Below are 26345 nucleotides of genomic sequence, written 5' to 3' on the forward strand. Positions count from 1 at the left end.
AGGTATTGTTCAAAGAACTTTTAATTCCCTTTATATTGGTGTATGATTGATGGGTGTAATATGGGTTATAGAGTATACAGCTTGGCCTTACTTGAGAAGTGCACTTATCAAAAACCTGCTAGCTCTGCTTGGTCATTTTCACTTCCTAGACTTCAAATGTAAATAGAAAAAAAATTCTCACTTTTTATATATTTTGTAATTCATTCACTGCACTTTAAGGAGCTGGTATTACATACTCTAGCAAAATCTGTGTGCCCTATTTTAACAGCTGCTAAAGTTAGTGTCAAGAATATGGAAGCTGTCATTTTGGTTATCTGTGTGCTTAGATCATGTCATGATTTACACAACTATAACATTTAAATAAATTTCAGCCACAAAACATGCAAGTAGCAAAGATGTATTAGAGCATCCTCTCCATTGTGCACATTGCAAATGGAAACAACATCACCTTACATCTGACATATTCAGAGATATGTAATATCGATGGAGAGTACCCATAAGGAATTAATGGGGAACGGGATTTAATTTCCAAAGCATTTTCAATAACTATTATCAAAACAATATCCAAGGTATATAACTATAAGGTCTAATCATTTATCTACATTTCAGTAGCCTTCCTTGACCTACAATTTACTTCAAAGGCCAATGGTTTTAAATTTCATGGTTCATTTTACTAAAACCATAGAGTTTGTGAAAATGCAAAATATATTAAGTAACATGTGAATGGATTATATGCCACAAAAATGGACAGAAATCCCTCTAAGCTACAATATCAGAATCTGAACCAATAACTGGAATAATGTCTCACTGTGATGCTGTCCATGAGCCATAAAGTGAAGTCAGACACAATATTACTATTAGATTACAAAATGGACTCCATGATAACACCTGCCTTACAAAATGGACTCCATGAAAACACCTGCCTTATAAAATGGACTAACTAACACTAAGGCACCTTATAGTGTTGGAACGGTGAAATTCAAAAATTGTATCAAACAATTTGTTCTAAGTACCAAACCATATCAATTCAAAGTGATATTTTTATGGAAATGTTTTCAACAGTTATCTTTTCTACCATGTTACAAGCTGATGTCCTCCAATCAAGCAACTGCAAAGGCATGGTGTTTGGCCACTGTTAATGTGTTATGTATCCAGTTTTTAATTTCTGTAGCACAAATGTTTTCCCTCATGATATAACATAATATGCTGCATTCGTTTAACATATTTTTGTGGCATTTTGTGGTGTCTCGTGGTCCAAATCCAGCATGATTTCACACTGATCAACATTCAATTGTGATATAAATGCCTAGGTATGCTTTCACACATGAATTACAACCAGACTTATAAGTGTTTCAGTAATTAACATGTACCAGTGTTGACCTAAATAAAAGTTAATGTGACTAAAAAATCTGGATTTGATTAAGTGATCACAATCTTGTAATCCAAGTTAAAGAGAGGAATGATTCTGCCAAAACTGGAAAGGTCTACATCTCTGCCAATGCTATCCTGTGCTTTATCCCTTGTTCTAGTGCATATTAGGGTGAGTGGCCGCCAAGCCAAGAGTGATGACATTGTCAGTGTTCTGTAATTTCATGAGTGGCCACCAAGTCAAGAGTGATTACACTGTCAATGTTCTGTAGTTTCATAAGTGGCCGCCAAGTCAAGAGTGATGACATTGTCAATGTTCTGTAGTTTCATAAGTGGCCGCCAAGTCAAGAGTGATGACATTGTCAATGTTCTGTAGTTTCATGAGTGGCCGCCAAGTCAAGAGTGATGACATTGTCAATGTTCTGTAGTTTCATAAGTGGCCGCCAAGTCAAGAGTGATGACATTGTCAATGTTCTGTAGTTTCATAAGTGGCCACCAAGTCAAGAGTGATGACATTGTCAATGTTCTGTAGTTTCATCAACCTCAACTGAGACCACCTTAAAAGGTGAAACAAATTCCAAGCCCTGCAAGCTTGGACAACTTGATACAATTATTGGGCAAGTGAAAGGCAACAAAAATCATTACTGGGCAAGAGAATGACAAATAGATATCAGGGCAGGGGCAAGTAAAATTTCATGAGAGTAGCCCAACTGTTACACAGTGAAAAAAGCAAACAAATATTTTGAATTTGAATGCCATTTTCAATGCTTTCAGCTTGCTTGGCTAGTAGATCAAAACTGAAATTGTTGCAGCCTGCCATACCCAAATGTTAGAACTATCAAGTATACCTCAGATAACCTGAAGGTAGTTGCCATTCAAATGGTAATAACTAAGTAAATACATGTAGGTAGTTGCCATTTGACTGGTAGTAACTAAATAAATAAATGTAGGCTGTTGCCATTCAACTGGCAACAACTAAGTAAATACCTGTAGGTAGTCTCCATTCAACTAGCAATAACTAAGCAAATACCTGTAGGTAGTTGCCATTAGTAAATTACACCTACCTCTTCTAGATTTTCTTCCTTTTCATATGACAGAATTACGATTTTATCTTCGAGTGAAACTATTCCTGATACATAGAAATCTGTTGTAAAATAGGACACTGGAAAGAAAAAAGTTAAATTTGCTTTATCTGAACTCAAAACTATAGAAGAAACATATTTTTAAAAGTAATAAATTAAAATATAATAACTAAAAGTAATAAATTAAAATATCATAATTAAATTATGGGCAAATACTTTAGAAGCTAAGAACAGCTTACAACCTTTGATGCAAGAGGTTCAACTTTCTGTCTGAAAAATATTTAACTGTTTTATCTTAATTTCTTTGTAATCCAACCTTTCTTTCTCCAACAATTGTTTTTGGTTTACTTTTGAAAGCTGAAACAAGATCATTTTGAGGTCAATTTAAAACCAATTTCCTAATATGAAAATTAGGTTCATTAAGCAATTTTAAAGGGAAAAAGTGACCTCCAGTTAACAGAATCTGATGGTAATTATGTTTATGGTTGGTAAAATAAAACTGAAAAAGACTGCTATAATGCTGGTACTTGTGTGGTAATTATAATTATGGTTGGCAAAACAAACCTTAAGAAAACTGGTATAATGCTGGTACATTTTAAAACAGCACAGAAAAGGATGCAAAATTTGTAGCAGCGTATTCTGATACAAACTAATAAAAAATATCTCTTCATCAAAATAGGAACATGAGATTTGAAGAGACTGTGTTTAAATGATTACAATGTATTTGTAGTAAGTAATTATGTTCATTGTTAAATAGGAACTAAGTTTTAAAGTTAAAAAACACAACCTTATTTATTCTTTTCTTTTATACCAAATTTAAGATTGGATGGTGTACCTATGTAGATATCTGTCGGAGGTAACTTTAGAAGAACTATGTCCTTGTTGACAGAGTAGTATGTTTGAGTTCTTACTCTTTAGAACTGACTGGTTCCTAATTGCTCTCAAGCTCTTGCAACACAGCTAGCTAAGAAGGGATAACTAGTTCAGGATCAGCTATTTTGGCAAATCACAGCACAATCTAGGCATCCATGCACAACTACAAAAAGACCCAGAAGTCAAAACCAGATATAAAGGATGATTCCATGCATTCTCTAGAAGTCAAAACCAGATACATAGGATGATTCCATGCATTCTCTAGAAGTCAAGACCAGATACGCAGGATGATTCCATGCATTCTCTAGAAGTCAAAACCAGATAACAGCCTGATTCCATGCATTCTCTTGAAGTCAAAACCAGATATACAGGCTGATTCCATGCATTCTCTTGAAGTCAAAACCAGATATACAGGATGATTCCAAGCATTCTCTTTAAGTCTAAAGCAGATATACAGGAGAATTCCATGCATTCTCGCGAAGTCAAAACCAGACATACAGAATGATTCATTGCATTCTCTAGAAGTCAAAACCAGATATACAGGCTGATTCCATGCATTCTCTAGAAGTCAAAATCAGATATACAGAATGCTTCCCTGCATTTTCTAGAAGTCAAAACCAGTAATACAGGATGCTTCCATGCATTTTCTAGAAGTCATTACCAGATATACAGGATGATTCCACGCATTCTCTAGAATTCTAAACCAGATATATAGGATGATTCGATACATTCTCAAGAAGTCAAGACCAGATATACAGGATGTTTCCATGCATTTTCTAGAATGCAAAACCAGATATACAGGATGATTCCATGCATTCTCTAGAAGTCAAGACCAGATATACAGGATGATTCCATGCATTCTCCAGAAGTCAAAACCAGATACATAGGATGATTACATGCATTCTCTAGAAGTCAAAACCAGATATATATGATGACTCCATGCATTCTCTAGAAGTCAAAACCAAATATACAGGATGCTTCCATGCATTTTCTAGAAGTCAAAACCAGATACATAGGACGATTCCATGCATTCTCCAGAAGTCAAATGCAGATACATAGGATGATTCCATGCATTCTCTAGAAGTCAAAACCAGATATATAGGATGATTCCATGCATTCTCTAGAAGTCTAAACCAGATATATAGGATGATTCGATACATTCTCAAGAAGTCAAGACCAGATATACAGGATGTTTCCATGCATTTTCTAGAAGTCAAAACCAGATATACAGCATGATTCCATACATTCTCTAGAAGTCAAGACCAGATATACAGGATGATGCCATGCATTCTCTAGAAGTCAAGACCAGATATGCAGGATGATTCCATGCATTCTCTAGAAGTCTAAACCAGATATACAGGATGATTCCATGCATTCTCCAGAAGTCAAAACCAGATACATAGGATTGATTCCATACATTCTCTAGAAGTCAAGACCAGATATACAGGCTGATTCCATGCATTCTCTAGAAGTCTAAACCAGATATACAGGATGATTCCATGCATTCTCCAGAAGTCAAACCCAGATACATAGGATGATTCCATGCATTCTCTAGAAGTCAAAACCAGATATATAGGATGATTCCATGCATTCTCGAAAGTCAAAACCAGATATACATGATGATTCCATGCATCCTCTAGAAGTGAAAACCAAATATACAGGATGCTTCCATGCATTCTCTAGAAGTCAAAACCAGATACATAGGATGATTTCATGCATTCTCTAGAAGCCAAAACCAGATATACAGGCTGATTCCATGCATTCTCTTGAAGTCAAAACCAGATATACAGGCTGATTCCATGCATTCTCTTGAAGTCAAAACCAGATATACAGGCTGATTCCATGCATTCTCTTGAAGTCAAAACCAGATATACAGGATGATTCCATGCATTCTCTTTAAGTCTGAAGCAGATATACAGGAGAATTCCATGCATTCTCTTGAAGTCAAAACCAGATATACAGGCTGATTCCATGCATTCTCTTGAAGTCAAAACCAGATATACAGGCTGATTCCATGCATTCTCTTGAAGTCAAAACCAGATATACAGGCTGATTCCATGCATTCTCTTGAAGTCAAAACCAGATATACAGGCTGATTCCATGCATTCTCTTGAAGTCAAAACCAGATATACAGGATGATTCCATGCATTCTCTTTAAGTCTAAAGCAGATATACAGGAGAATTCCATGCATTCTCGAGAAGTCAAAACCAGACATACAGAATGATTCCTTGCATTCTCTAGAAGTCAAAACCAGATATACAGACTGATTCCATGCATTCTCTAGAAGTCAAAACCAGATATACAGAATGCTTCCCTACATTTTCTAGAAGTCAAAACCAGATATACAGGATGCTTCCATGCATTTTAGAAAAGTCATTACCAGATATACAGGATGATTCCATTAATTCTCTAGAAGTCAAGACCAGATATACAGGATGATTCCATTAATTCTCTAGAAGTCAAGACCAGATATGCAGGACGATTCCATGCATTCTCTAGAAGTCTAAACCAGATATACAGGATGATTCGATACATTCTCAAGAAGTCAAGACCAGATATACAGGATGTTTCCATGCATTTTCTAGAAGTCAAAACCTGATATACAGGATGATTCCATACATTCTCTAGAAGTCAAGACCAGATACACAGGATGATTCCATGAATTCTCTAGAAGTCAAGACCAGATATGCAGGACGATTTATGCATTCTCTAGAAGTCTAAACCAGATATACAGGATGATTCCATGCATTCTCCAGAAGTCAAAACCAGATACATAGCATTGATTCCATACATTCTCTAGAAGTCAAGACCAGATATACATGATGATTCCATGCATTCTCTAGAAGTCAAAACCAGATACATAGCATTGATTCCATACATTCTCTAGAAGTCAAGACCAGATATACAGGCTGATTCCATGCATTCTCTTGAAGTCAAAACCAGATATACAGGCTGATTCCATGCATTCTCTTTAAGTCTAAAGCAGATATACAGGAGAATTCCATGCATTCTCGAGAAGTCAAAACCAGACATACAGAATGATTCCTTGCATTCTCTAGAAGTCAAAACCAGATATACAGGCTGATTCCATGCATTCTCTAGAAGTCTAAACCAGATATATAGGATGATTCGATACATTCTCAAGAAGTCAAGACCAGATATACAGGATGTTTCCATGCATTTTCTAGAAGTCTAAACCAGATATACAGGATGATTCCATGCATTCTCCAGAAGTCAAAACCAGATATACAGGATGATTCCATACATTCTCTAGAAGTCAAGACCAGATATACAGGATGATTCCATGAATTCTCTAGAAGTCAAGACCAGATATGCAGGACGATTCCATGCATTCTCTAGAAGTCTAAACCAGATATACAGGATGATTCCATGCATTCTCCAGAAGTCAAAACCAGTTACATAGGATGATTCCATGCATTCTCCAGAAGTCAAACCCAGATACACAGGATGATTCCATGCATTCTCTAGAAGTCAAAACCAGATATATAGGATGATTCCATGCATTCTCAAAAGTCAAAACCAGATATACATGATGATTCCATGCATCCTCTAGAAGTCAAAACCAAATATACAGGGTGCTTCCATACATTTTCTAAAAGTCATTACCAGATATCCAGGATAATTCCATGCATTTTCTAGAGGTCAAAACCAGATATACAGGCTGATTCCATGCATTCTCTTGAAGTCAAAACCAGATATACAGGCTGATTCCATGCATTCTCTTGAAGTCAAAACCAGATATACAGGCTGATTCCATGCATTCTCTTGAAGTCAAAACCAGATATACAGGCTGATTCCATGCATTCTCTTGAAGTCAAAACCAGATATACAGGATGATTCCATGCATTCTCTTTAAGTCTAAAGCAGATATACAGGAGAATTCCATGCATTCTCGAGAAGTCAAAACCAGACATACAGAATGATTCCTTGCATTCTCTAGAAGTCAAAACCAGATATACAGACTGATTCCATGCATTCTCTAGAAGTCAAAACCAGATATACAGAATGCTTCCCTACATTTTCTAGAAGTCAAAACCAGATATACAGGATGCTTCCATGCATTTTAGAAAAGTCATTACCAGATATACAGGATGATTCCATTTATTCTCTAGAAGTCAAGACCAGATATACAGGATGATTCCATGAATTCTCTAGAAGTCAAGACCAGATATGCAGGACGATTCCATGCATTCTCTAGAAGTCTAAACCAGATATACAGGATGATTCCATGCATTCTCCAGAAGTCAAAACAGATACATAGGATTGATTCCATACATTCTCTAGAAGTCAAGACCAGATATACATGATGATTCCATGCATTCTCTAGAAGTCTAAACCAGATATACAGGATATTTCTATGAATTCTCTAGAAGTCAAAACCAGATACATAGGATGATTCCATGCAATCTCTAGAGGTCAAAACCAGATATATATGATGATTCCATGCATTCTCTAGAAGTCAAAACCAGATACATAGGATGATTTCATGCATTCTCTAGAACTCATAGGATGCTTCCATGCATTCTCTAGATGTCATTACCAGATATACAGGATGCTTCCATACATTCTCTAGAAGTCAAAACCAGATACACAGGATGATTCCATGCATTCTCTAGAAGTCAAAACCAGATACATAGGATGATTCCATGCATTCTCCAGAAGTCAAAACCAGATACATAAGATGATTCCATGCATTCTCTAGAAGTCAAAACCAGATGTACATGCTGATTCCATGCATTTTCTAGAAGTCAAAACCAGATATACAGGATGATTCCATGCATTCTCTAGAGTTCAAAACCAGATATACAGGATATTTCCATGCATTATCTAAAGTCAAACCAAGATACATAGGCTGATTCCATGCATTCTGTAGAAGTCAAAACCAGATATACAGGATGATTCCATGTATCCTCTAGAAGTCAAAACCAGACAAACTGGATATGTCCATGCATTCTCAAGAAGTCAAAACCAGATATACAGAATGATTCCCTGCATTCTTTAGAAGTAAAAACCAGATATACAGGATGTTTCCATGCATTTTCTGGAATGCAAAACCAGATATACAGGATGATTCCATGCATTCTCTAGAAGTCAAGACCAGATATATAAGATGATTCCATGCATTCTCCAGAAGTCAAAACCAGATACATAGGATGATGCCATGCATTCTCCAGAAGTCAAACCCAGATACATAGGATGACTCCATGCATTCTCTAGAAGTCAAAACCAGATATATAGGATGATTCCATGCATTCTCGAAAAGTCAAAACCAGATATACATGATGATTCCATGCATTCTCTAGAAGTCAAAACCAAATATACAGGATGCTTCCATGCATTTTCTAGAAGTCAAAACCAGATAGATAGGACGATTCCATGCATTCTCTAGAAGTCAAAACCAGATATACATGATGATTCCATGCATTTTCTAGAAGTCAAAACCAGATACATAGGATGATTCCATGCATTCTCTAGAAGTCAAAACCAGATACATAGGATTGATTCCATGCATTCTCTAGAAGTCAAAACCAGATATATAGGATGATTCCATGCAATCTCCAGAAGTCACAACCAGATATATAGGATGATTCCATGCATTCTCTAGAAGTCCAAACCAGATACATTGGATGATTCCATGCATTCTCTAGAAGTCAAAACCAGATATACAGGATGATTCCATGCAATCTCTAGAAGTCAAAACCAGATACATAGGATGATTCATGGCATTCTCTTGAAGTCATTACTAGATATACAGGCTGATTCCATGCATTCTCTAGAAGTCAAAACCAGATAAATAGGACATGTCCATGCATTCTCAAGCAGCCAAAACCAGATATACAGAATGATTCCTTGCATTCTCTAAAAGTCAAAACCAGATATACAGACTGATTCCATGCATTCTCCAAAAGTCAAAACCAGATAAACATGATGCTTCCATGCATTCTCTAGAAGTCAAAACCAGATACATAGGATGATTCCATGCATTCTCGAAAAGTCAAAACCAGATACATAGGATGATTCCATGCATTCTCTGGAAGACCAAACCAGATACATAGGATGATTCCATGCATTCTCTAGAAGTCAAAACCAGATATACAGGATGATTCCATACATTCTCTAGAAGTGAAGACCAGATATACAGGATGATTCCATGCATTCTCTAGAAGTTAAAACCAGATATACAGGATGATTCCATGCATTCTCCAGAAGTCAAAACCAGATTCATAGGATGATTCCATGCATTTTCCAGAAGTCAAAACCAGATACATAGGATGATTCCATGCATTCTCTGGAAGTCAAAACCAGATTCATAGGATGATTCCATGCATTTTCCAGAAATCAAAACCAGATATACAGGATGATTCCATGCATTCTCCAGAAGTCAAAACCAGATTCATAGGATGATTCCATGCATTTTCCAGAAGTCAAAACCAGATACATAGGATGATTCCATGCATTCTCTGGAAGTCAAAACCAGATTCATAGGATGATTCCATGCATTTTCCAGAAGTCAAAACCAGATACATAGGATGATTCCATGCATTCTCTGGAAGTCAAAACCAGATACATAGGATGATTCCATGCATTCTCTAGAAGTCAAAACCAGATACATAGGATGCTTCCATGCATTCTCTGGAAGTCAAAACCAGATACATAGGATTATTCCATGCATTCTCTTGAAGTCAAAACTGGATACATAGGATTATTCCATGCATTCTCTAGAAGACAAAACCAGATATCTAAGATGCTTCTATGCATTCTCTAGAAGACAAAACCAGATATCTAAGATGCTTCTATGCATTCTCTAGAAGTCAAAACCAAATACATAGGATGATTCCATGCATTCTCTAGAAGTCACAACCAGAGATATAGGATGCTTCCATGCATTCTCTAAAAGTCAAAACCAGATATACTGGATGATTCCATGCATTCCCAGGAAGTCAAAACCAGATATATAGGATCCTTCAACACATTTTCTAAAAGATTTATATATTAAAAATAACTTTCTAAAAGAGATCACCTACCTATTTCCACATATCAAGTGGGAAGGTCAACTTTCTAAAGGGGGCCCCGAGTGGCCGAGTCATCTAAAGCGCTTTCCGTTAGGGATCACTGCCATCTCATCTCTGTCTGCAGCGGTTCGAGTTTCGGATTCAGCCAATGTGGGTATGTGAGAAAGCTTGCCAGAAGCTTCTCATGGGTCGGTGGTTCTTTGCAGGGTTTATCTGGGTTCTTTCTCCACAATTAATACTGGCCGCCATGTATAGCCTATCATGTGCTGAAAAATGGCGTTATACCCCACAACAACAACAACAACTTTCTAAAGGAGAACACCTACCTATTTTCACATATCTAGTGGAAAGGTCAACTTTCTAAAGGAGATCACCTACCTATTTCCACATATCTTGTGGGAAGATCACGGGCATCACGTACTAGATTATCTTTCACAATGCACACCTGCAATAAAGAATCAAAATTACCACTCTGATAAATGTCAGTACAAAATTTATCTGGTCTCTAAAATCACTGGCTAGGATTATTTTATACTTACTTTGATGATTAGAAAGTGTATTTATGCCTTATTTGCTCTTCTACAATACATTTACCACTGTAAGTTGCAACCCCAGTCTGACATATAATGCATCACCAAATCTAGGTCAGTGCAGTTTTTGTTTTTAACCATGGAAGCCACACTAGCTCAGTAGAGCGTGTGTGTGTGTGAGATTTAGATTTTTAATGTAGCTTTAACAATTTTTCAGTCATATCACTACGATGTTTGCAGTGTGGCAAGTTATAGAGATGTCTAGCTAGAGATGTCTAGCTCTGGGACATCGTGATGCAGACATGAAGCATTATGTCCCACCCAGTCATATTATCCTGACACCAGGCCGACCAGTCCTAACACTAAACTCTTCATGCTGAGTGCCTAAGGAGGCAACTGCTAGTACCATTCAAACCCACGACCTCCTGCATCTGAAGTGGACATTCTAACCAATTAGGCCAATGAAGCGGTCCTCATTTGGTAGAGCATCATACTTGTAATCAAAGGTTTGTGTGCTTGACACCTGCTGATATTTCCTCCACATGATCTAGCTGCCAATAATGTTAAAGGTACTGCTTAAGACCAACTAACCAACCAATCTATTTTCTGTATATATTCTCTTATAAGTGTTGCAAACAACTTTCTTTTTGTCAGAATCATATCCATTATATTTATTAAAAACAAGGTTGAACTGCCATGATATTTGCTTACATACTGCAGAGCTGTATCAGCTGACAAGTCTCCTTTTACTGAGTGTTGCTTCCATATTTTCTGGGATAGATTAAATGAATATACTTCACTTTAATTTATTGTCCTATGTAAGGACCAATTTCATCATTTCATTAAGCTTTCTTTACTTGCCAAATCTCAAGAGTTTATTAGTTATGTGTAATAATAATAATAATAATAATAATGACCTTATTTAAAGAGGAAAACACAATTAGCTAAGAACTAATGTACCTTGAGGCCCTCATATGTGTTACAGAAATATATATTTCACCACCACTTAGACTAAACTGAAAGAAGGAAGAATGAGAATTGCCAATAGTTTCAGTCTCTGTTGGAAAAGATCTCCATCAAATACCAAATAGCCTAAGACCGTGTGGAACTTCTTTTGCTTAACATATGTGACTCATGCAGACAAGAAAATGGTTAAGATTCCATAATATCAGCTGCATTATGGCAGACTGGTTGCAGGAAATAGTACCTGGTGATCCATCATACAATCACACATGAAATATTTGTACTTTCCTGAATCAATGTGTATGATGCAACAATAAAAATCAAGTTTCCACAAAACTATGTCTCACCTGCAAACAGCGTTACAACAGTGACACTAACTGCTGAACAGATGAGGCAAAAATCCTAGCATACCAAGGTAGAAACTTTGGTCATACAGTAATATATGTCTCACCAGCTAATGGCATTATAACAATGATGCAACATGCTACAGCAGATGAGATAAGAATCCATGCACATTTGTGTATTCTATCAGCTAAAGCAGGTGAGATAAGAAACAAAGCATATTGGAGTTTGCTATTTACTATAGTAGGTGAGACAGAAATTTTAGTACATAAGGGTATGCCTTCTGCTATAGCTGGTGAGACTGGAATTATATAATATCTGGGAAAACAGGATATTATCTGCTACATGAATCCTAGCCTAACAGCCTAAAATGATGATATCTACTAGAGCAGTTGAGACAATAATCCTAACATATCAAGGCAGTTTAATATAAATGCTGTATACTATAGCACACATGACCGGAATCATAAGAGCAGTTGAGACACAAAGCCTAGCATATTAGAGTTACCTATTTGCCATAGTAAATGAGACATGAACCAAGCATATCAAGGTACACTATCTCCTATAACAGAAACAGAAATCCTAGCATATCAGGGTACAAAATGTAGATGCTATCTGCTATAGCAAATGAGACAGCAATCTTAATGTATCAGAGAATACAGTCACACTAGATGACAAAAGTCCTAGCATATCAGGAAATGCTATATGTCACAGCAGATGAGACAGCAATCATAGCATATCAGGAAATCCTATCTATCACAGCAGATGATATAGTGATCCTAGCACATCGGGGAATGCTATCGACAATAGCAGATGGATTACTAATCAAAGCATATCAGGTTGCAAACTTTGGTCCTATAATGATACTGAAACAACATCTCAACTGAATGCAGAAAATGGTTTACAAAAGTGATGTTATTTTCAAAAATTGCCTCTATGAGTTGCATCTTTCAGCATACAAGAGAGAACGTAGGCCAATCCTACCTGTCCAGTACTGCAAGGGTGACATATGCTTTGATGCCAAACAGACCTATTTGATTCTATTCAGGATATTAATGCACATTTGCAATAACTCACAGTCAAATGTTTCATAGGTTAAAAAGCCTGTTATGGTCCAGTTTAAACTTTGTTTTTTCTTATGCAATTTGTACATATTCTAACAGCTTATTATGAAATGTTCTCAACCACTTGGGTGGTATCATTAATTGGTTTTTGCGACAGACCAACAAGAGAAGTGGAGAAACCAAATACCTATGATACTTTCTAAACTCCATACTGGGTCTTGCCAATATATCGTGAGATTTGAAATATTTTCAATGACATGTTTACTTACATAAATAATAATCAAAAATGCAGAATTAACAATTACAAACATGAGTGACTTAAAAATTTCAAGTTGTTAATACACAATATCAACTCAATACACAATATCAACTCAATACACAATATTGACCTACCCAAGTCCAACTTTGCCCGTCATCATTTTAGCTGACATAACTCAAAATGCAGCTAAATGCAGGTGTTTGTTTAAATACTACAAGTCAACTAATTTAATATAAAAATTTAATTACCAGAATATATATTTTAACAGATTAATTATTTTTGGTCACAAATTACACTCACAGAACCATACTGAAATAAGCTATTATTCTGTGAGAGTTTATCACATTTCTATGTAAAATTAGTCTCACATAATTTACTGTGATTTTATATTTCTGTGTAAAACTACGTTCATTTCAAGTGTAAAATTGCCTATTATTCTGTGTGAGACTCTATCATATTTCCATGTAAAATTATACTTGCATGGTGAGATTCTGAATGTGTTTCTAAGTTTTCATATTTCTGTGTAAAATTAAACACAGATGGTGAGAGTGTGAATGTGCCCATTATTCTGTTAAATCTGATCATACTTTTGTGCATAATTACACACACAGTGAGACTATGAAAGCTAAAGTGCCAATTATTTTGCGACATTTTATCATATTTCTCGGTAAAATCATGTAGTGAGACTGTGAAATAACCCATGTAGGAACTTATCATCCTGCTGCATAAATTGCACTCATATAGTGACATTGTTAAACTACCCATTATTATGTGAAATATATAATGGACTAAACAAACAAACTTTGATGGATGAACAGTTATACTCATGTAGTGACTCCAGCAAACTGAACTGAAACTGCCGATGTGCCAAGACATGGTACATTGTATTACTATTGTGTTAACTGCCCTTTAAATATACCAATATGCATTCCATTCTACATCTTACCTTAACTCTGTCAGCCCACCCAATGAACAGAGTTCTGCCATCCTTCCAGTACAGGTTGCAGTGATACAGATCTGGTCTCTTGCTGGATTAAAACATAAACGGCAATAAATGATAATGAACTAAGCACTCAGTTTAGCAAAAGCCTAATGCAGTAATTAATCCTTTGCGAGAACTACTCTATTATCCATTATGTCAGTACTAATGAAATCTTGCAACTTTTCTGGAAGAAAATCTTTTTTTAATTTCTGACAGGATAAATTTTGATTTTTATGTTTAAAAATAACAAATATGACAACCTTTCATAAGTCCATGTTTTAAAGCATTCAAAATTAAACAGCCAAACAAGCCTTAGCTATGTTCAATTACTCTTTCAGGTTTCAGTGATGCTGAAATTATCTCCCCCTACCTATGTACAGGACAAAGCTTAAATTATCTCCCTTAGAAATCTGTTGCTTACAGTGGCACTCCGATGTTTGGTATTTTGCATAGGGTTTGATTTTTAAAGAAAAAGAATTTTCCAGGTATTCCTCACTGGTTATACTGGCTATTTAAAAGGCAATGCATATCTTAGGTATTGTTAAAAGAATTTTTACTTCCCTTTATTTTGGTTTATGATTAAAGGGTGTACTTGGGTTAAGTCAGATGTGTACCTATCGAAAAGTTGCTAGCTCTACTTGGTCATTTTGACTTCCTGGACTTCAAAGGTAAATTGTAAAAACAAAAACAAGAGCTGATAACTTTTTTTACATTTTATATATTTGGGAATTCATTCACTGCACTTTAGAAGCTGGTACTGTCTAGTCTGGCAAAATTCATATTCCCTATTTGAATAACACCTAAAGACAGTGTACTTCAGACTAATTCAGGCCAAATTTTCAAGCATATGTGAGCAGCCAATTTGGTTACCTGTGTGCTCAGATCATGTACAATTTCTACAAGTACAACATTCAAAGAAATTTCAGCCACAGTACAGGAAAGTAACTCTGACATATGCCAACATTCTCTCCATTATAATGCTACAAATCCAAACAGCTTCACCTTATACCTGTCACTCTCTCAGAATTTTATAACATTATAAGAGTGCCCACTTATAAATGAAATGATCTCCAATTAAACAGTTTTCTCTACATGAAGGACAGTCACAATTTACTATCACCGATAGACCAAAAACTGGTACAGATCATGCCAACTTGTAACTAAAGTGCGGGTTTTTAGTTACAAGTTGGCATGATCTGTAATTGTCACAATGAATAATTTGTAATTTTGATAAGCTGCTAACCTATGCTACTAAATTTTCAGTCTTTTTTTTGTCATGCTACTTGACACTGTCCAATTATAAACAGCCTACAACATTTATTTCTTTACTAAATATATGCCAACATACTGAAGTTAAACTCAATATTACTACATTTGCCATCATGTGTTTATATTCAATGTTATAAACTTTGTTTTTAACAGAGCTCTAGATAAGAATGTAATAAATTAGATATTTTACTATGCAGGTTCAGAACTAATCATATCGTTTGAAATTTAATTGCGAGGCATACTTTTTGAAGACCGCAAAACACCAAACTTATTCCATGAGACTGAGTTCTAATTGTCAGGATGTTAATCATGCCTTTTTAAATACTGTATTAGAAACAAAGATAGTTTAGGACGTATTTGATTACATGGTTATTAGAAACAAAGATTAGTTTAGGATGTGTTTGATTATAAGGATCTGTTTGAGTGAGTGTTCTCACAATGATTAAGTACTATCATTTCAAATGTGCAGGAGGTACCTGGAACTTGAACTGATAGCCTAGAGTACACTAATCAAATATTCCATCATACAAAATAGACCATGCTTACAGCAATACACACAAATTACAACTAATTCATTAAATTTAATCATTTTGTGTAAATTGAATGCATTTGCAACTTATGTCTTTCATCAAATTGACTTTCTTAAATATGCTGCTTATTTAGAGCCCAGTTTCACGATATATTTCAGTTTCTGTTTCTATTTCAGTTTTAGTAACAAAAACAAATATCAAACAAAAATGAATCTAGAAACATCTGAAATATGTTAATGGAAAGTAAGTGAAAACTGATTTACAAAAAATGCATGTAGACAGAAGAACAGATGAACTTGGAATGTACAGACAATAGTGACACTTTCTGTGCCTGCCTGTCACAATCTTGGTGAGATATATCAAAAATTCTAACTTGGAATGCACAGACAACAGTGACACTTTCTGTGCCTGCCTGTCACAATCTTGGTGAGGCATATCAAAGATTCCAACTTGGAATGTACAGACAATAGTGACACTTTCTGTGCCTGTCTGTCACAATCTTGGTGAGGCATATCAAAGATTCTAACTTGGAATGTATAGACAATAGTGACACTTTCTGTGCCTGCCTGTCACAATCTTGGTGAGACATATCAAAGATTCTAACCTGGAATGTATAGACAATAGTGACACTTTCTGTGCCTGCCTGTCACAATCTTGGTGAGGCATATCAAAGATTCTAACTTGGAATGTATAGACAATAGTGACACTTTCTGTGCCTGCCTGTCACAATCTTGGTGAGGCATATCAAAGATTCTAACTTGGAATGTACAAACAATAGTGACACTTTCTGTGCCTGTCTGTCACAATCTTGGTGAGGCATATCAAAGATTCTAACTTGGAATGTATAGACAATAGTGACACTTTCTGTGCCTGCCTGTCACAATCTTGGTGAGACATATCAATGATTCTAACCTGGAATGTATAGACAATAGTGACACTTTCTGTGCCTGCCTGTCACAATCTTGGTGAGACATATCAAAAATTCTAACCTGGAATGTAAAGACAATAGTGACACTTTCTGTGCCTGCCTGTCACAATCTTGGTGAGGCATATCAAAGATTCTAACTTGGAATGTATAGACAATAGTGACACTTTCTGTGCCTGCCTGTCACAATCTTGGTGAGGCATATCAAAGATTCTAATTTGGAATGTACAGACAATAGTGACACTTTCTGTGCCTGCCTGTCACAATCTTGGTGAGGCATATCAAAGATTCTAACTTGGAATGTACAGACAATAGCAACACTTTCTGTGCCTGCCTGTCACAATCTTGGAGAGGCATATCAAAGATTCTAACTTGGAATGTACAGACAATAGTGTCACTTTCTGTGCCTACCTGTCACAATCTTGGTGAGGCATATGAAAGATTCTAACTTGGAATGTATTATGATGGACCACAACATGTTGTAAAGTCATAAAATTGTGCAAATCACTGTGAATTCATTATTGGGGGGGGATTACCAATATTTGCTGATTTATTTAGTCACTACAAGCCACAAATGTAAAGATGAAATGATCCATTTACTGAAACAATAGGACTCCTTCCCCATTCCAAAAATTTAACTACTGACAAAAATGTATTTTTTTTTACAAAACCATGAAAAATATACGAACAAAAATTAATAAATTCACAGCATCACACCAAATAGATTACTAAAAATTGAATCCTGTTACTTGGATCACTGACACTATAAACACATAAAAATAAGAAAGTTACAAAAGAAAACATGCTCTGAATAAATGCCAAACTCACCAGAATGTATCAAAATGAATAACACTAAAATACTAAAAATATACTCCTGTATATAGTATTTTTTATCTGAAGCTTATTTACATTTCTTTCAGCAGATGGCAAAATTTATAAATTAGAACTCATCAGTTTATTTATACTTGGTACTTTTAAATTTAAAAGTTTCAGTTCAAACACTTATCTTATATATTTGCTCAGAAGTAGAATCCAACTGCAAACAACATACACCTTGATCTGTCATCACATAAAGCACCAGCAGACCAGGCTCTATGTTCTTTGTTCTACTGGTTACTCTTACCAAACTGCACAGACCAAAATCTGTCAGTATGCTTGGCAATGTCAGATCTGAGTCTGTGCAGTTTGCAACAGGACTCGACTTATAAGCTAGTATATATTAAATTAAGTCTGAATACTGCAGTATCATTTATTTTTGTTGGTCTCAATTTTTTGTGTTTTTCAAGAAAAAGGAACAATTTTGTGGGTACCTAAATTTGTGGTTTTGCCGCTCAAAGCTTGCATTTTTGTAGGCATTTCATTTCATGGATTAACCTCAACAAATACCTCAAATAAAAGATACAAAACAAAAAACTATGAGGACAGTAAACAATGGTTTTTTCAATGGTTAAAACTGTGCCACCACCTGTATGTACACGAATCCAATAACTGTCAAGATAAATTACTCACATGCAGCATCAAAAGGAGACAATCCAGCCAATAACACCTTGCAACAAAACATTTATAAGCACTTGTGTAACATATCTTTATTACAATACTGTCCATAAAGTTACAACATTAATTACCTTCTGATGACCAAAGTGTTAACACAGTGGCTTAAAACTGGTAAAAATCAACTTAGATTCCCAGCAGTTTAGAAAATATTCCACATGTGAACCAAACATATGACCAGCTGCCCCTTGCTCAATGCTGTTAACAAGCAGTGTCAACATTTGATTTGTTTAGAGAAACAATGCTAACTAGACTGAAAAATAATAGGATCACTCTTTTGTTTGAGCCTGCCTAATGTGCGAACCAACTTCAACCACTAGACTTAAAACATTGTCAATGAAACCAACTGATGCTAAATGGGTAAGTGTGGCTCAAACGAATATGTGTGAAATATCAGACCTAATTTCCATGGCTTTGTGAATGACAGACTTGTCTAATTCAACAAATTCAGGATGAATTACTAAAGAAAACATCTGTTTGTACAATTGAATGATATGATGGTGATTCAATAGTTTTGTCTGAAAATCAGAAAAGTGTGAGCTTCAATACTCTGCTGTAAATAGTATATATATACAAAATGTTTCAGTAGCAATAGCTTTAATGTTTTATGGTCATGTTGTTCATGGGATTAAGCATGCATGGATAAAATTAGACATGCTTTCAGGAAATCAAAAATTTTCTTTACAACAATTTCATTTGAATAAAGAAATGATCTGAATAAGTATTATGTCTAAAATTTTATTTATGGTATCATTTCCTATCCTTTCTTTCACTTTCAGAAATAACATGCATTTTAATACCTTATTCTTTTTCTCATTTCTCTCTATTCTTATGTATTTCAAATATATTGATTTAAAGCAATGTGTGGAAACTATGGTTACCAGATACCCTCTGCATTGAAACAACAAAAATGTTTATAGTCTTTTTTTAAAGAGTGAAAATAAAACTGACATGTGCAAAAAGTAATATTTTTAACCAGTTTACAGAAATAACACTGATTTATCAAATAGTACTGTTGACTTCTAGAAACAAAATAAAGTAAAACAAAAAAACAAAGGAGGAGAACTTCTTTATCATATGTGACTAATGCTTCATTAGGTATTGTGTGTGTGTGTGATTTAGATTTTTAGTGTATCTTTAACAATTTTTCAGTCATATCACTATGATGTCTGCAGTGTGACAGTTTATAGTGATGTCTAGCACTGAGGCATCATGCCACGGACATGTAGCATGATGTCCCACCCAGTTGCATTATCCTGACACCAGACTGACCAGTCCTAACACTAACTTCTTAATGCTGAGCACCAAGCGAGGCAGCTGTCAGTACCATTTTTGTAAGTCTTTGGTATGACTTGGCTAGGGTTCGAACCAGCGATCTCCCGCATCCCAGTCATTAGGTATTTAAATTCATACTTCAGGGCAACAATGAAATCCGCAAAAATTGGTACCCACAAAAGTTTCTTAGTTAGACAAAACATTAGTTCTGTCAGACAAGTCCAGGATGTTTGAACAAAAGTCAAGATCTTCCATCACATAATGCACCATTCTGTCCATTCTATTAAAGATTTAAAATAAACAGGTCTGCATATGCACTGGCTATAATAAGGTATGCATTATACATGTATAAATACATGAATAATTAATGTTTCTTTTGTTGCTAAAATCACATGTCTGTCCCTCCAAGATCAGTAAGTAAATCTGACTTATTCATGACCACTGGTGTAAATTTGACTTACTCATGATAACTGGAGTAAAGTTGACTTATGCATGACCAAAGGAGTAAATTTGACTCATTCATGGTAACTTGAGTAAAACTGACCTACTCATTATCACTGGAGTACACCTGACTTACTCATTGGAATAAATTTTACTTACTTATGATCACTGTAGGAAATTTTGACTTATGTATGATCATTGTAGTAAATTTGACTTACTCATGATCATTGTAGTAAATTTGACTTACTCATGATCATTCGAGATTGAGGTTATCCGACTCTTCTTGCTCACATCATACACTTTAACTCCCTGCAATAAAACAAAAATCATGTATACTCAAATACAAGTCTGATCAAATATCTAACTGCATTTACCCAGATCAATCATTGCATAATGTGAGAGCAGACCTGGGTCTCATCAGTACTTTGGAATTAAATCAATAGAACAAATGACAAAAACTCTGATCTGTTATTACATTACGCAACATAAGACCAAAATCTATGTTGTTTGTAGATGGACTCGATTTATAAGTGAGCTTATATGGAATGCAAAAACTGGTTGTGTGAAGATGTTTGGTTTTATAGAATGCAAAGACTGGTTATCTGATGATGTTTGAAAGTTGTAGTCAATTAAGTTTTCCCAGTTTCCTACACAAGGCTGCAAATCTGAGGACAGGCCAACATAGTAGACCCAGGATAAATCAAAGGAGTCACCTTGGCTGCCAGTCTAGACCCATGGTAAATCTAAGGGGTCACCTAGGCCAACAGTCTAGATGCAAGACAAATCTAAGGAGTCACCCAGGCAAACAGTCTAGACCCAGGATAAATATAAGGAGTCACCTAGGTCAATAGTCGAGACCCAGAGCAAATTTGAGGAGTCACTTAAACCAACAGTCTAGACCCAGGATAAATCTAAGGAGTCACCTAAGCCATAAGTCTAGACCCAGGGTAAATCTAAGGAGTCACCTCTGCCAACAATCTAGACCCCAGTGGGATGCAAGGATGAAAGAATCTACAAGAGATACATTCCTTCTCTTGTCAAAACAATCTGCCACTGTATGATTTACTTTGAAATCAGTCTAGTTTAAAATAAGGGCTGTTCCAATATCATTGCAGTAGAGTTGGGTGTTTGGAGGTAAGTAATTTAATTCAGCATGGATTGTAAAGGTAATTCACAGTGTTGTTAAAAAAAGAATGTTTCCAGTCTTCCACTGCCCTTTCCACACCCACCCACATGTATGAAGGGTGCAGATTCAAATCCCACTTATTCCAGGTCAAGTCAGTAATCATGTTTTTTTATGGACTACAACCTTTACTCAATGAATTCCTCAGTATAATATAACCTTTCATGTGCTGATGTGTTGTTAAACACAATCAATCAATTAATCAATTTAATAAAATTGCAAAATACACAACCTGACTTTAACAACCATCTTGAATGTTTACTAACAAGTGAATATGAGTGCAGATAGATAAAGCACTGCCTCATTATAAACCCACTCAGTATACAATTACCTTCTGATAACATGAAAGCTCATGGATCCTTGTTGTTTTTGTTGTTGTTGTGGGGTTTAATGCCATTTTTCAGCACACGATATGCTATACATGGCGGCCAGTATTAACGGTGGAGGAAGAACCAGGGGAAACCCCTTGGAAAGAACCACCGACCCACAAGAAGCTACTGGCAAGCTTTCTCACATACCCACACTGGTTCAATCTGAGACTCGAACTGGCGCAGACAGAGGTGAGATGGCAGTGATCCGTAATGGAGAGCACTTTAGACCACTCGGCCACTTGGGGCCCCCTCATGGACCCTATTAAATTGGTTAAATTTTGTTGTTGTTGTTGTTGTTGTTGTGGGGTTTAGCGCCATTTTTCAGCACATGATAGGCTATACATGGCGGCCAGTATTAATGGTGGAGGAAGAACCCGAGAAAACTCCAGAAAGAACCACCGACCCACGTGAAGCTACTGGCAAGCTTTCTCACATACCCACATTGGCTGAATCCGAGACTCGAACCGCCGCAGACAGAGGTGAGATGGCAGTGATCCGTAACGAAGAGCACTTTAGACTACTCGGCCACTCGGGGCCCCTTAAATTTTGTAACATCAGAGCTAATTAATTGATTCACCTTATTTTAGTGCCTATTTCATGAGAAATAATTATATTGTGAGTTCACACCAGTATATTCTCTATTTCCTTGTTTTATTGTTTTTTTGAACACATACCTCATTATAAGGCTCCCTCACAAAAATGTCAATTCACCATTTTGGCTCATTTGAACATCATATAGGGAACTATGTAATTTAAATCTCGCTGAAGCTATAATTATAGTAAAACATCAATAACTCAAATAGCAATCTCCCAAATAGCAAGCATTAATTATAGGACTTGTTGGTACCAACTGAAAACTGGGAACCCCAAAACTCAGGCCAACAGCCCCTTTCAGGTTTTGGAATTCTGCTTTACCATCTTGTATATCTGTAAAGTATATGTTTATTCTGAATAAAAATAGCAACTAATAAACACTGACAAAACAGAGTTATTAGCAATGCATGCATTGCAAAGGTCTCTGCTAAATAGAATTTGCTCGGCAGGGCCTAAAACAAAAAATTGTTGGGAAACAAAACTAATGAGAAAGGTCCATAACTCCTCCAAATACATGAAATACAATGGTGTATCATTAAGATGAAGGTGGGTCCCAAAATTTTCTCAACTATAATATATAAAGTTGTTGATTATATTCAGTGAAGTTCTCATAAATATGATGCTGCATGCCAGACTTGGTTGAAATCCAATCTTCTTTGGAATAGTAATGCAGTCAAAAACAAAGGAGGAGAGACAAAGAAAGGGGCATAACTCTTGTATATCATATCATGGATTGACAGGGCCATAAGTCTTGTAAATGATGTCAAGGAATGATAGAAAACAAAGTGCTTCAAGGTATTCTCAATATAAATATGCATGTTAAATTCAGGTGGCACTCTACAGTTTCGTATTTTGCATAAGGGTTAGAATTTTAAAGAAAAAGAATTTCCCCGGCTTTCCTCACTGGTTATACTGACCATATTAAAAAGACCTTGTATATCTTAGGTATAATTCAAAGAACCTTTAATTCCCTTTATTCTGGTGTATGATTGATGGGTGTACTATGGGTTATAGAGTATACAGCTTGACCTTAATTCAGATGTGCACCTTTCAAAAAAGTGCTAGCTCTATTTGGTCATTTTCACTTCCTGAACTTCAGAGGTAAATTATATAAAAAAGAGCAGATAACTTTTTTTACATTTTATATATTTGCTAATTCATTCATTGCACTTTCAGAAGCTGGTATTGTCTAGTCTGGCAACATTCATTTTCCCTATTTTAATAACTGCTGTGTATAGTTCTACTTTAGACTAATTCAGGCTGATTTTTTTAACTCAAGTGAGCAGTCATTTTAGTTAGTAGTGTGCTTAAATCATGTAAAATTTTCAAAAGTACAATATCCAAAGAAATATCATCCACATTACATTAATGTAGCATAGAGGTATGCCAACATTAAATGCGAACTACTTCACCTTACATACGTCACTCTCTCAAAAGTACATATTAACTGGTGAGCGCCCCCTCAGTTAAAATCCCAAATCAAGTTATGCTACAGAAACAAAAATTACGAGAGCAAATAAGGGGCCATAACTCCTCTAAATGATGTTGAGGAATACTTGAAAATCAAACATTACATTATTTAAGATCAGGGACCAGCTTTATTTTAAATTTCTGACTAAATTAGAAATATGAAGCAGAATTTTGACAGCTTGAACCTCAAAGAATCTGATCCAAAACTTAGTAGTTTGAGTGAACTATCTTTTCAAACAATTAAACTAGCACCTCACCATAAAATCCATCTGCATGACACTGCTGCTCTTGGATCCCAATAATGTGGTCAAATGTTGTTCTGTCATTCAATTTACATCAATTTATTTTAGTTCTTAACCCAGTCAACCATAATCAGACTCAAAATCATTAAATAATTTTTACTTTCTGCTGAATGCAGTCTCAGAAAATAACCTTGTTGAAACATCCCTAAATATAATGCTCCTCCCTCACTTACAATGTGTGTCACTTTTAGGCCCAATGAACAGTGTTATAAGGAGCTCCAATGTTATAAATAGAGCACTGTATGAACAGTTTGCTGGTTTGTCTACTTAACCTTCAGTGATCCTAGGTGTCAGGGGTAGCACGATTACATGGTAAGACACTATGGCTAAATTAATTTCATGGGGCATATTTTTTAGACTGATCAACCTGTTTCCCTGAAGTCTGGTGTTAAGAAGAGTATAGTAAATGCCTGCCCTGTGCATAACAGTCCACTGTATAGGCACTTATTACAATAAATTTAATGTGTAGAAACCAATATTTTCTTATTACATTTACTATTAGCATAAACTCAGAAATTTTAACCATAGAATCTATAGGTTATTTTATTAATTAACCTTAATACAAGCCATTCAAAGTTTCATCAAGGTACTTACTATGAACAAAATCCATTTTTTTGAAACAACGACCATGACCTCAGACCCCAAAATATGCAGGCCTTATCCATACCTCAAGTGCATGTCTTAAGAAACTGGTCAAGGTATAGCCACAAACCATTTTTCTTTTTTCCATCAGTGATTTTGACCTTTGAACTTTTGTCTCCTAAACAGACAGGCTTCTTCCTTACTCCAAATGCAAGCCCACCACAAAGTGTAAACTTGTTATGTGATGCAGAGCTAATGTTTTAGTGAATAAACCATATTTCTTCCTTCACTTACAGTGACTTTGCTCTTTGACCTAATGACCCCAAAAATAGAAAGGCTTCCTTCTTAGCCCGAGTGCAAACCATCCCCATAGTTTGGTCGAAGGTATGTAAGCAGCAGGGGGGGCGAATCCGACATTTTGTCCAATCATTATTTTGCTTAATTATTACTTTCTGCACTCAGCGGATCCGGTGTAGTCAGCGCCCGGTAAAAAAAAAACGACGACGGTCCATCCTACACGACGGTGACGTCATTTGGTTTAATGCGCGCCGATCCCAGTTTTGTCAGCGTCCGGTAAACACAGCGACGACCGCGTCGATGTCATTTCCCCCCCTGCTGCTAAGAAGTCATTTACAATGAAAATTATTTACAACTAACCGAATATTTGGTCAAGTCCGATACGATATCGTGTCCGAGGATCATGTAAATTTATCGTTACAAATCCATGTGGGGTCGACTGAGCATGACTGAAAAAGTTTCGAAAACCATTAAAGTCCATGTCACCGCCGCACCATGTCTGCCAAATAGTTTGTAGCGTGTGTGTATCAACGCCGTTGAATACAGCAAGAATATTACAGTTGTCTCTGATTACTTTTGGAATCTGAGTGTATCGTTGAGTGACATATATCACGTCGGTGTTTTTATGCCTGCCTCTGGAAAATATCCTAGCCGGGTTTTTTTGATTGTCTAACATAACATCATCGTACACAACTAGATTGTTAACATCGCCATCAATATCATCAATGCCTGGTGCATCATTGATATCTGTAATAAACTCAATAACATTTTTTTCAGCGATCGCTGATGCATTCTCGTTAAAATCTTTCAACACCTCGTAGCATCGTTGATCATCTACGCTAGGGGCGATTAAATACAACTTATCCCACTTCATCCATCTCATTATTAAATTAAGTAACAATTGCGTCTTGCCGGATCCAGATGGTCCGATGATAATCATCCGGATCGAGTTTGGTAACGCTGCAACATGCTTAACTGGTTCTCTCGTTTTAGTCGCTGAAAAATCAATTATATTCATATCTCTATACATAAATTATGGATCTATATTGTGTGAAGT

General features: G+C 35.9%; 1 protein-coding gene across 4 annotated transcripts in view; it reads right to left on the bottom strand.

The window, feature by feature from the left end:
• Positions 1–26345, bottom strand: part of LOC149779341 (vacuolar protein sorting-associated protein 41 homolog) — a 248459-nt gene that overhangs the window by 155349 nt on the left and 66765 nt on the right. For all 4 annotated transcript variants that reach the window (XM_089939958.1, XM_089939957.1, XM_089939960.1 and 1 more), the window contains 4 exons: positions 20737–20798; positions 14463–14544; positions 10737–10803; positions 2433–2530 (listed from right to left, as the gene is read on the bottom strand). In XM_089939958.1, coding sequence (XP_089796084.1) covers positions 2433–2530; positions 10737–10803; positions 14463–14544; positions 20737–20798 — 309 coding nt within the window. The remainder of the gene's footprint in view (positions 1–2432; positions 2531–10736; positions 10804–14462; positions 14545–20736; positions 20799–26345) is intronic.

Source organism: Sinohyriopsis cumingii, chromosome 17 (assembly GCF_028554795.1).
Source record: "Sinohyriopsis cumingii isolate HCF-2022 chromosome 17, ASM2855479v2, whole genome shotgun sequence".
NCBI classification, from domain to species: domain Eukaryota; kingdom Metazoa; phylum Mollusca; class Bivalvia; order Unionida; family Unionidae; genus Sinohyriopsis; species Sinohyriopsis cumingii.